Source organism: Chiloscyllium plagiosum, chromosome 34 (genome assembly GCF_004010195.1).
Source record: "Chiloscyllium plagiosum isolate BGI_BamShark_2017 chromosome 34, ASM401019v2, whole genome shotgun sequence".
Classification (NCBI taxonomy): Eukaryota; Metazoa; Chordata; class Chondrichthyes; order Orectolobiformes; family Hemiscylliidae; genus Chiloscyllium; species Chiloscyllium plagiosum.
The window spans coordinates 5,702,971-5,714,711 of NC_057743.1; the positions used below are offsets into that span (position 1 = coordinate 5,702,971).

The window sequence follows — 11,741 nt, forward strand, 5'->3', positions numbered from 1 at the left end:
AAACTCAGGAAATAGAAGGCAGGGAGGTCAGATAACAGGTCAATTCTGTAAAGAGCTCAATACAATTCAACAAATATGGATGAATCTGATCAGGAACTGCATACACAGCAAGGTGGCCAGATTAGAGGGTACTGCTCAAATGTAGGTTTCCTAATTAATACATTAGGTTTACATTTTTGGAGAATGGAGACCATAGGGCATCAGAAGATTCTCACATATTGCTACCATGATCAGCAACTTAGGCTGAAGAAAATCTGACCAATACAAATCAAGAGACCAGGAGGCCCATGTTCAAGTCTCACTGGTGTGCAATAACATCTCTGAATAGGTTGATTAGAAAACATCTAGGTCAGGAGGTACAGCATGCGAGAAGGGTGACTCAAGGGAAGACTGACTGAAGAGGAAGAAAAACAAAGTGAGACCAAAGCTGGGGTCTAGTCAATTCTGTCTCCACAACGTTTTTACATTTATCAGACAGCTTTGTCCTTGAAGGCATTTTTAAGAGTTACTTTATTTCTGGTGACATTGGTTTTAGATGCAATTGAAGATACTTGGGGTATGTTAAATAAATCATTCTTGAAGAGGGTTCTAATTTTATGGAAATTCAAGAAAATTTAAAATAATTGTAAGCAATTGTAATGGCTGAGGTAGGGCTAGCTTGAAATATTCCACGATCCAGAAAAAAAAAATTCATGTCATTTTTGAGAGTGAACATCAGATGCAGGAATGGACAACACTCTAGAAAAATGTTCAGCAACAGGCTTCTCTCACACACTCTTAGGGAAACCTGAACAATATTTATAATAACATGTGTCATGGTAGGGGAAAAACATAGGGTGTAAATATTCAACTTTCACTATCTTAATATATGAGATCTCATGGAGTAAATGGTTTTTAAAAATGAAGGAACATGGGCAAGGATAGTTTGCAACAAACAACAGACTAGACATAGAGGCAAGTTCAGGAAACCAATGTAGAATAAACAAAATGGTAATATCAGTTCAGATGATTTCATATAAAGACATTTAATTCAATCAACTAAGTCAGGAATCAAGAAATTCATCTCCTGTTTTTAACTTGCACTTTGGAGAAAAAGCTGCACATATTACTATGAAAGCTTGGAAAGACAATGAAACCAGACTCTGGAATACATAAATGAACCATACTTCAGTAGCTGCATGGCAGAGCAGCTGACAGATAGAAATAAAATGGGCTGCTAATATGAAGCACTGAAGAACCTCTCTCATTTTCTAATTTTCTTTCTCATCATCTTGAAAGCCAACATCAGTAGTAAAAGAAATCAGACAAAGATCCTTTCACCAAGAACACGGATTCTTCAAATCTACCTATTGTTCAGGATGCAAGACATCAATTAAGCTGTCATGGTCTCAGATTCAAGTATAGAAATGCAAGAACTTTTAAAACTGCTTATTCTTTATTTCCTGATAGGACCTTCTTCATTTTTTATACTTTGTACCTATGTTTGATGTCACATTGAACTAACTTCCTTGGGGGTGAGTTATGTGTAAAATTCCTCTGTGTCATTCAAGAAAGCTTTATAATTAGCACCTTCAAATTGATCTAGTAAACTATGCTTGAACTGTAGTGTGATTTAACTGCATGCTAAAATTAAATATATTTAAATATATTTATTAGTTAGCCGTGGGGTTAAAAAGCACCCCTCCTCAACTGGTCGTAACACAAGCAAAGTCTCTGCACATCTTGCTTGTGAAAAAAACCAGCATGTGCATTTGATCCAAAGTAATGAGTAAACATTATTTTGACTTTGGTCTTAAATAAAGAAAACCAACCAAGCGCCCTCATTCCATGAAAGAAAAAAAATGTTAGTTGTTCAGGTACTCTGGACATTTGCAGCCTTGTAAATAGTAAACATCAAAAAGCATTTGCCACTTTTTTCAAGCTGGAACCTCCAGAAGTAAATTCTTGAGGCTAAATAGAACCTGGTTCAGTCTGTCCAATAACTGAAGGAGGTGGTTGGCTGGAATGAAGCTCTATGTACCTTTTCAAATGATGTTTCATCAACTTCAGGCAGGAGTGAGTGAGGGTGGACCAAGGCAGGCTAATCCAGTCATCATCAATGGTTACAAATATACACAGATTGTCATGTGGAATGGGAATCCCAGTCAATGTTCTCTACACCAACTCAGAGGCATAGAGGCTATTTAACATCAACCACTTGATCACGAAGTAGAGATAGTGTTAGGGATACCATGGATCACAAAAGCTACACTACAAATAGCCTCATGAGTTAGCAAGAAAGCGGAGCTGAACAAATATGACATACTGAATATAGTTTTAATAATATTCTGTGCATCCTGGCAAGGTTGGATTTTAAAATCAGAATTCTCACCAAATAAAGAGCTAATATCAAAAGATCAAGAAAGGCAACCTTTGAAAATGTAAGCACTCATTTAGTACTGGAGGTAAAGTTTAAAGCTTTTCTCTGAAATGTAGTAAGAAGACAAAATATCTGACAAGGTTCAGCAAGTCAGATTGAATAATACTGATTGTAACTTGAGAAGAGCGTAGGAGTGGGTCATCTGTGGGAGCAAAAAGCATCTTTTTTTCCGAAAGAACATTTTGCAGTTTTGTAGCGTGGGGAGTGATGACTGATGAAATTGGAATGCTGTGGGTCAATGGGATATTTATCTGACTTCTTCTAACTACATGACTGAAATGGCCATTTGTTACAATTACTCATGACAACAGTCTGCAGCTGGAACAATTCTGCAGGCAACTTCAACCTCATTGATCCCCAGAGGAATCAGCAATTACGATTCACAGCTTTTAATCACAGTCTTTGTGTTTCATTGTTCTGTTATCAACTAAAATTGATTAAGTCTAAGTGAAAAAAACATCTTTTTCCAGCTGTGGATATTTTGTAGCATGAGCAGGAGCATGGTTAACTGGTAAAATCATCTCACACACATGCCAATGAACTCTCATATTTATTTTACTCCACTATGAAAGCCCAGAAGTTATTCATGTCATTGACAATAGTTACCAGGGCTATCATTATGAAAAGAAACCCACCGTTAATTTTATTTGGGAACTTTTAAACTTAGGGAACCGAACTTGATATTGACAGAGTATGTTAATCATCTCCAGAGTCAAATCCCTGCTGTGGCCCACTAGGAGATTACTTTGATCAGAAAACCTCATGAGCTCCTCTTATAAATATCTCTGTGACTGGTACAGATCATGTACCACTGTATGAGGAATTAACAATCTTTGACAATGGTATTAATTCAGAAGACAGAGCTTCAAGGGACAGACAAGCAAAGGTTTACGTCACATACAAATAATTCTGAAATAATTAAGTACTAGAAGTCTTCAAGAACGAAAGGGAAAGAAGGCGAAGATCCATGTATTAATAATTTCAATATTACCTGTACCAAATCAAGGCTGAAACATGCCTTCCCCTCAACTGCTGAGCAAGCCTTTGTAGCTAATGATAGATAGAGTCATACAGTACTGAAACGGACCCTTCAGTCCAACTCATCCATGCTGACCAAGTTTTGCACACTAAACTGGCTTCACTGCCTGTGTCTGGCCCATACCAAACTTCGTCCCTGAAATAAATTGTCTGTCTCACTTCGCTGAGTTGTATGTCTGGCATTGGCATTCTGGATGCCATTTCACACTTCCCACCCCATCCCCCCCACCACCACCGGGTCCGGGAAGATCAGATTTAATCTTCTCCCTATTAGCAACGCTGCTGGAGCTATCCCTGTAGTTGAATGAAGGATGGTCCTATAACCAAACAGGAATTGGGACAGTTTGGTATCTAGCAAAGCTGTAGGCGGTTTCTTTAAGCCATCCTTCAAAGCTTGGACTGATCTTTCTGCCAGACCATTGTTTGATGGATGGTATGGAGCTGTCCTTATCTGTCAAATACCATTCAACTTTAGGAAATACTCAGATGTCAAGATTAATCTGTAAAATTAATTCTTCTGTTTTGCTTTGTTCAAAAGTGGATTAAAAGAAGATCATTTGACATCAGTTGAGACAGTGATGAAGGAACACTTACTTGATCCATACCACAGTGACTGATTGGTCTCCTGGGATCCGATAAAATTCAGACTCAAGCTGAAAAGAAAAGTACATTTATTGAAGAGTTTGAATCAGTTGAGGAGAGGAGGCTTTAAAGCTTCTGAAAGAATGTTTGCTTCAAATTTTTTGTTTGTAAATAGACCATTCATGGTTCAACCAAACACAGCCCATCTCAAGTATTAGCATGTCTTTCAATCAATGTGGCTCTGGAAAAGCACAGCCAGTCAGGCAGCATCTGAGGAGCAGGAGAGTCGACTTTTTGGGCACAAACCCTTCAACAGGATTATGCCCAAAACATCGACTCTCCTGCTCCTCTGATGCAGCGTGACCTGCTGTGCTTTTCCAGCGCCACACGCTTTGACTCTGATCTCCAGCATCTGCAGTCCTCACTTTCTCCTAAGTCTTTCAATCAGCATGTTGGCTGCAGCTTAACATCTTCCATTCTTTTGGGGCAGGGCCCCTATTCAAGACAGCAAAGAGGATCAAAGGAGTCAGGTAAAGACTTTGCTGATACTGACTTGTTCACCGTGCGTTGTCTTACAGTGTTGGGAATGCTAAGCAAGCAGCAAAACGTAATAACCAATTGATAGTTCATCAATAAACCTCACCGGGGTAATCTCATCAGCAGCAGTACACTGCTAGAAAACAATGTTTGAACTCAACTATTTGGTTTTTGAGGTACTTTTTTTTTGTCTTGCAAGGTAATAATTGCAAGGATAATTAAGAATATTATCCTAAACTTTATGACCTACAAATTAGTTGCTTATGTTGCCTCATAAACTATCAACTTGTTACTGTACATTTATTGACATACTTAGATGAAGCACTTTTAGAATATGCTAAGAGGTTATAGTGATTTCAGATGGTGTAATGTAGGAATGGTTGAGGATGTTTATGTGTGCATATCTATTACTGAAGAGTTTTACATTGATGGACAACACATTGCAGGGAGCAAACTAAAATTGATGTCTTCACTGAGACTGCAGTAGTGAAATAGAAGATGAACTTTGTGGGTTAAATAAACAATTAAGTAATGACAAACATACACAAGTTATGAGATACAGGTTAGTCCAGATTGACCAGTTTGCACTTTGAGGGGTCAAGAGAGGTAATTACATTGGCCGCAGGAAGTTTGAAGTCAGAAAGAGAACAGAACCAACCAGAGCTCCAATTCTCGACTGCTATTCCCTGAACCAGTCGGGCATCAGAGACAGCAGGGTTAGGAAGTCCCTCATGATGAGTAGCCCTCTCACTTTAAACTTGCACTTTAGAATTGGCCAGTTGGGATACAGAACAGTATCCAGGATGAGTAGTGTAGTTAACCAATAAAACGACATTAATTTATGATTAGATTAGATTACTTAGTGTGGAAACAGGCCCTTTGGCCCAACAAGTCCACACTAACCTTCCAAAAGGCAACCAACCCAGACCCATTCCCCTGCATCTACCCCTTCACCTAACACTACGGGCAATTTAACATGGCCAATTCACCTAACCTGCACATCTTTGGACTGTGGGAGGAAACCGGAGCACCCAGCGGAAACCCACACAGACACGGGGAGAATGTGCAAACTCCACACAGACAGTTGCCTGAAGCGGGAATTGAACCTGGGTCTCTGGCGCTGTGAGCAGTGCTAACCACTGTGCCACCGTGCCGCCCAAGTCTTTTGACTTGGGTCAATGCTGTACACCAGTGATAATTAGATCACTGTCACTCTGCACAGCAAATAGAAATGAAACGGAGGAGAAATAAGGAACAGACAGGTTTAATATCATCTATTTACACAAAGGAACAAAGTCAAAATAACCCTCTACTGGCTCCCTCATGACTTTGCATTCTTGATTCTTTGCTTTTTCCATAGCGGCCTGACTATGAGGGGTTAAAATTAACTGTAGGAAAAAACTTCAGAGATATGCAATAAAACAAAAGACACATTTAGACAGGATGACTGCATCACACAATGTTCTCATAAACTGTTCAGTAGCATAAAAATTATCTACTACATATTTATAAACTGAAACTACTTTAAATCCAGTGGCAAAAGTTGAATAATTGATTGAACTACACAGAATCAATAGCACAGAAACAGCCCATTCAGACCAAACCCTCTTTGTCATTGTTAACATCCCACACAAGGCTGCTCCCATTCTATCAACATCCTATCTCCTGCTCTTTTACTCTTTCAGTATTCAACAGTTTCCTTTACATGTTTCTACGCATTCACTTTGAACATTTCCAGTGCTAACAAGCTACTGTACTCTGGGTAAAAAAAGTTATGAATTTCCTACTATCTTCATGAGTGACAATCTTACATTCATAGTCCAGATTTTGATCTCCCCCAGAAATGGAAACATCTTCTCCATGCCAATCTATCCAACTCAGCTCACAATTTCAAAGACAATTTAGTGAGCTGTCCTGTGGTTTGCTCCTTTCAGAAGAATCCAGCCTGTGAGACCTCACCAGGTATTCATATGGAAGACATCTTTATGTGAAACGCTTGCAAGTTAACTGAACAGAAACATAGAATGGCATAGCACTAAAGAGGCCATTTAGCCCCTGCTGTTTATCCGAGCTCTCCAAAGGAGCAATTTGACTTGTAGCACTCCAATAACAATCTAATTCCCTCTTGGCAAAAGTGAGGACTGCAGATGCTGGAAACGAGAGTTAAATTCCCTCTTGACCATCCCACTTGTATCTGCCTCCACCACACTTTCAGGTAGTGTCATCTAGATCCTAACTACTTGCTCTGTGAAAACTTTAGTCATACGCCATCATTGCTTCTTTTGCCAATTATTTTATATCTATACCCCTTCATTCTCAACCCTTCCACCAGCAGGAACCTACCCCTTCCCACTTTAACCTACTCTTTCTAGACCCTTGACGATTTTGAATACCTCTATCAAATCTCTCTTGCATCTTCACTTCTCCAAGGAAAATAGTTCCAACTTCTCCAATTTAAATCCATAACTGAAGTTCTTCATCCTTGGAACCATGTTTTTGATTTTGTTTACACTTTCACCAATGCTTTCACATCCTTCCTAAAGCACGATGCCAAGAACTGAAATCAATATTTCAGTTGAAGTTGAACCGGTGTTTTACTCAGATTAAATGAGTAACTTCCTGACAGTTATAAGACAAATGTTGCAAGGCAATTGCACTTACTGTGTCGATGATTCCTTCTGATACTTCTCTGAATGTTTCAGAATCAAAGTCCTCCAACTGTGGACTGTACTCAATAGAAGTAGTGAAGTTCACCAGCACACGATAGTATACTGAAAATGAAGAGAAATAATTGCAAAGCATTAAACTGGGGCCTTTTGTTTCTCTTATTTTAAAACAATTACATCACATGATTGACCAAAAATTATCACAGATTTAGTTTTACCTTCCTCCTCCTTGATCCCAACCCACACAACTGAAATCATCCTAGCCAAGTTTCAACGGTCCAGTTGGAATACAGGATTACCTCGAAAATTATCCCAATGTAACTTTGGCCCAAGCCACATTCCAGCACAGACAACAACTCAAATTTTCAACCAACCAGTAAGATTGCGCATCTTTACTGGCTTGAATAGAATTCAGCACAAAATGTAAAAAGAGGAAACTACACAACAGTCGTACCACACTGCAGAAGGACTTGAACTGAAGCAAACTGGCCGCACAGAATAAATATTTCATCCCTTCAACATCCAAGAACTTGACATAATATAATCACTCAAAATAGAAATGAAGAATTTTGCAGCATGACTGCTATGTGTTATCAGTGACCGATAAACACATCGATACTTAGCAATGGATATGATAAGATGTTGATGTATCTCTGGCATCATCTGTCGAGTTCAAGAGACTGCAGAGGAAGGGTGGAGTAGTCTGCAATAATGAGGGATGCACTGGTGGAGAATAGGAATATGTACAACAAAGTAAATCGAAGGATTTGTTCTTCCTACCTGGATCAGCTAGCACTGAGGGAGAAGGGGAATCCATTACAGGTAACAAGCTATCAGAGAGGTGAAGGAAGGCAACTCTCCATTGTGCAGAATAGATACCTGAGCCACAAGTCTCATGACAACACAAAAACAATCACCTCAACCCAGTTAAAAAAAAGACTATTCAAGATTTTATATCTTGTGCTGCTTACAACAATATGACATTCCAAAATAATCCAAATTATAAAAAAAAGTTAGCTGTGAAGAGTAATATATACATTAACTAACAATGCTGGAGAAACTCAGCAGGTATGGCAGTCTGTTGGAGAGAGAGAAACAGAATTAACATTTGAGTCTGGTTCAACACTTGCTCAGAACTCTATTACCCAGCTGTATTCACCACCCTAATATATAGAAATGTGACAGTCAATATGCACAGTAAGGTCCTATCAAATGCCCAGATCATCTGTTGTCAGTCGTGTCAGTTGAGGGATCAATACTGACAAAAACACCAAAAGACTTTGCTCTGCTTTTGCTCACAATAATGTCATGGGATCATCTGTGTCTCCCTGAGGGATATATCTCAGTTTGACATCTCATCTGACAGTCAATGTTGCACTCCAACAACAATGCATGGGAATTTATTTTTTGGAATGCCTGCAGTGTGGAAACAGGCACTTCGGTCCAACAAGTCCACACCGACCCTCCAAAGAGTATTCCACACAAATCTATTCCCTTTCATTTGCCCTTGACTAATGCACCTAACCCACATATCCCTCAACACTATGAGCAATTTAGCATGGCCACCTAATCTGCATATTTTTGCATTGCGGGAGGAAGCCAGAGTATCCAGAGGAAACCCACACAGATATGGAGTGAATGTGCAAACTTCACACAAACAGCTGCCCAAGGCTGGAATCAAACCAGGGCCCCTGGCACTCTGAGGCAGCATTGCTAACCACTGAGCCACCGTGCTGCCCCTATGTCAACCAAGATTATTGTGCTCAAATGTCTGAAGTGGAATGCAAACCTGCAAACCGCCCACACAAGGCCAACCCATTCTCACACTATCTCACATTCCTTCTGCACATTTATCGTCTAATGTTCAATCTTCACAAAAATCAGTATCTGGTCCTTTGAAAACTTTCTGCAATTATCTCAAATTTATGCTCCTTCTATCTCCAATTTAAACAATTCATCACCATTTGCCTCCTGACGAACCCAGATAGTTCACAACTTGCATCAAAAACATTCAATCTATAACATATTTTACATAATTTTCAGCATTTATGACTACTTCATTGAATTTCTAGGTTGATGTTTATTAACTATATAAATTGCGCATATGGTGAAGGTGTTCCTGAAAAAGGTTTAACAATCAGGCTCAACTTTATGGCATGATGCCTCAGCAATACTTGATAGATTAACGATATATTTAGATTATATAATGGGCTTCAAGTAGCCTCTTGATCTCCCAGGCTGTGCAATCCACTCCACTTACACCAATAAAACCCAATGCAATTACTCAGTTATTTGACAGGAGCACAGTCTGGCAGCCATCACAATAGTTTAGTGGGTCAGTGTGTGCACATGTGCATGCAGGTGTCCAGGTAATAGCTGAACATGGATAGAATGAAGGCGGAGTGTAGGAGAGAGGGTTTATACAAAAGCATAACTGAGAAACACAGAAAATAAGGTTGTTGGCATGAAAGCATTGTAGAGGAGGGCTGATCATAAAATACCTACAGTGTGGGAGCAGGCCATTCAACACATCGATTCCACACTGACCCTCCGAACAGCATCCTACCCAGACCCACACCCCTATCCCTGTAACCCTGCATTTCCTTGCTAAACCATCTAGCCTGCACATCCTGGACATTATGGGCAATTTAGCATGGCCAATGCACCTAACCTGCACATCTTTAGACCGTGGGAGGAAACCAGAGCACACAGTGGAAACCCATGCAAACACGGAAACATGTGCAAACTCCACACAGCCAGTCACCTGAGTGTGGAATCGAACTTGGGTCTATGGTGCTGTGAAGCAGCAGTGCTAACCACTGAGCCACTGTGCCACTAAGCTAAATATTTAGGCATTTGGAAAGATGCTGCATCACCTCTATCTCAGTGCTGCTATTGACAGTCAATTTATCAGCAAATTGAGCTTTATATCCTCAGCAGTGGTTAATCATATAACACATATATAATCATCCTAATTCCACTCCCATTTGTTGCAGTTAGTCTCTGTCCTCCGAAGACCTGAGTAACATGGAAAACAGGAACAGGAGTAGGCAATTCAGCCCCTCAAGCCTGCTCCACCATTCAATTTGATCACCCATCTCAGTACTGTTCTCACATTTTAGAATGTAACTATTAGGTTGCTGGATAAAAAAGCTGAGAATAGAAAATACAGACTTAGAAATGAGCAGGTGGATCTTAAATGAAGGACTGGAGAGGTGATGTCTGTACTGCTTAGAAAGAAGTGCTGTGTACAGAAGTTTTGTACTTTGGAAGATAGAGCTAAATTACTGCAAGGTGGGATTACCCAAAGAACATTTTGTTTATCTTCTAATGCATAAGGTAATGCATAAATAAATTTGGGCAAAATAAGGCACTGGAAATGTATCGCCTTCTTACACACAACTACCTGTTGGCCCAGGAAGTTTAGAGATCAACGCTTTGAGGAGACATTTGCTGCAAAGGCACAAGCTGCAAGGAGTATGTAACTCCTGCAGCTTCAGGGACTTGTTCCATCATGTTTAGGGCCAGCAGCACAGACAGCAAGACCCTCATCTTCCATGTCCTCTCTCACCCTGGTATTATCACTGCCAGTCTCCAGGCATCAGGTTGTGTGAAGCCACTGACTATCAATCTGCTCACTAATCCTTCAAACACTGACTGATTCTCAACTGAATGGGCAGGACTGCAAAGCGTGGTAATCCTCACGCTGACCCACAGCTACTATACAGCTCAAAAGGCATTTAGTAAATCTTGAATGGTTATAAAATTAATTTATGCCATCACATCAAAAAATATATTGTAAATAAGCACCATTAAATTAAAGTTCAATTTGGAGACAGTTGGCTACATCATGATGATGGTGAGTGAAGCTTAAAAAGGTACTTTGGTTTCTTCAGGTTTATTTGGAATATTTAGGGTCATAGAGCTGCACAGCATGGAAATAGACCCTTTAGTCCAACTCGTCCATGCTCATCAGATATCCTAAATAAATCTAGTTCCATTTGCCAGCATTTGTCCCATATCCTTCTAAACTCTTTCTATCCATTTAGCTACCCAGATGACTTTATCATTTTCTAATTGTACCAGATTTAATTTTGCAATTTGGATCAGATAAGGTCTGTGGCTTACTGAAAGAACACAGCCAAAGTAAACGACTGTTAGATAGGCGTGCACAATCAGCAGACTAAAACATGGACTTTGTGGAAAGTGAAGCTGAATCTCAGTTTGAAACTTGTGAAGGAACAAATGTCAAAACATTGCCTCGTTTAAAGCAGGGGAGAAAGAATCCACAGTGGGTCTCAAATTGCTTGCAGTCATAGAGTCAGAGATGTACAGCATGGAAACAGACCCTTCGGTCCAACCCTTCCATGCCGACCAGATATCCCAACCCAATCTAGTCCCACCTGCCAGCACCATGCCCATATCCCTCCAAACCCTTCCTATTCATATACCCATCCAAATGCCTCTTAAATGTTGCAATTGTACCAGCCTCCACCACA

At 39.9% G+C, this 11,741-nt stretch overlaps 1 protein-coding gene across 1 annotated transcript in view; it reads right to left on the reverse strand.

Moving 5' to 3' along the window:
- The window catches only part of hspg2 (heparan sulfate proteoglycan 2), a 522,026-nt gene that overhangs the window by 316,555 nt on the left and 193,730 nt on the right, over positions 1-11,741 (reverse strand). The window contains exons 5-6 of the mRNA XM_043675530.1: positions 7,238-7,347; positions 4,052-4,110 (exon numbers count right to left, since the gene is read on the reverse strand). Of these exons, the coding sequence (XP_043531465.1) occupies positions 4,052-4,110; positions 7,238-7,347 (169 nt within the window). The remainder of the gene's footprint in view (positions 1-4,051; positions 4,111-7,237; positions 7,348-11,741) is intronic.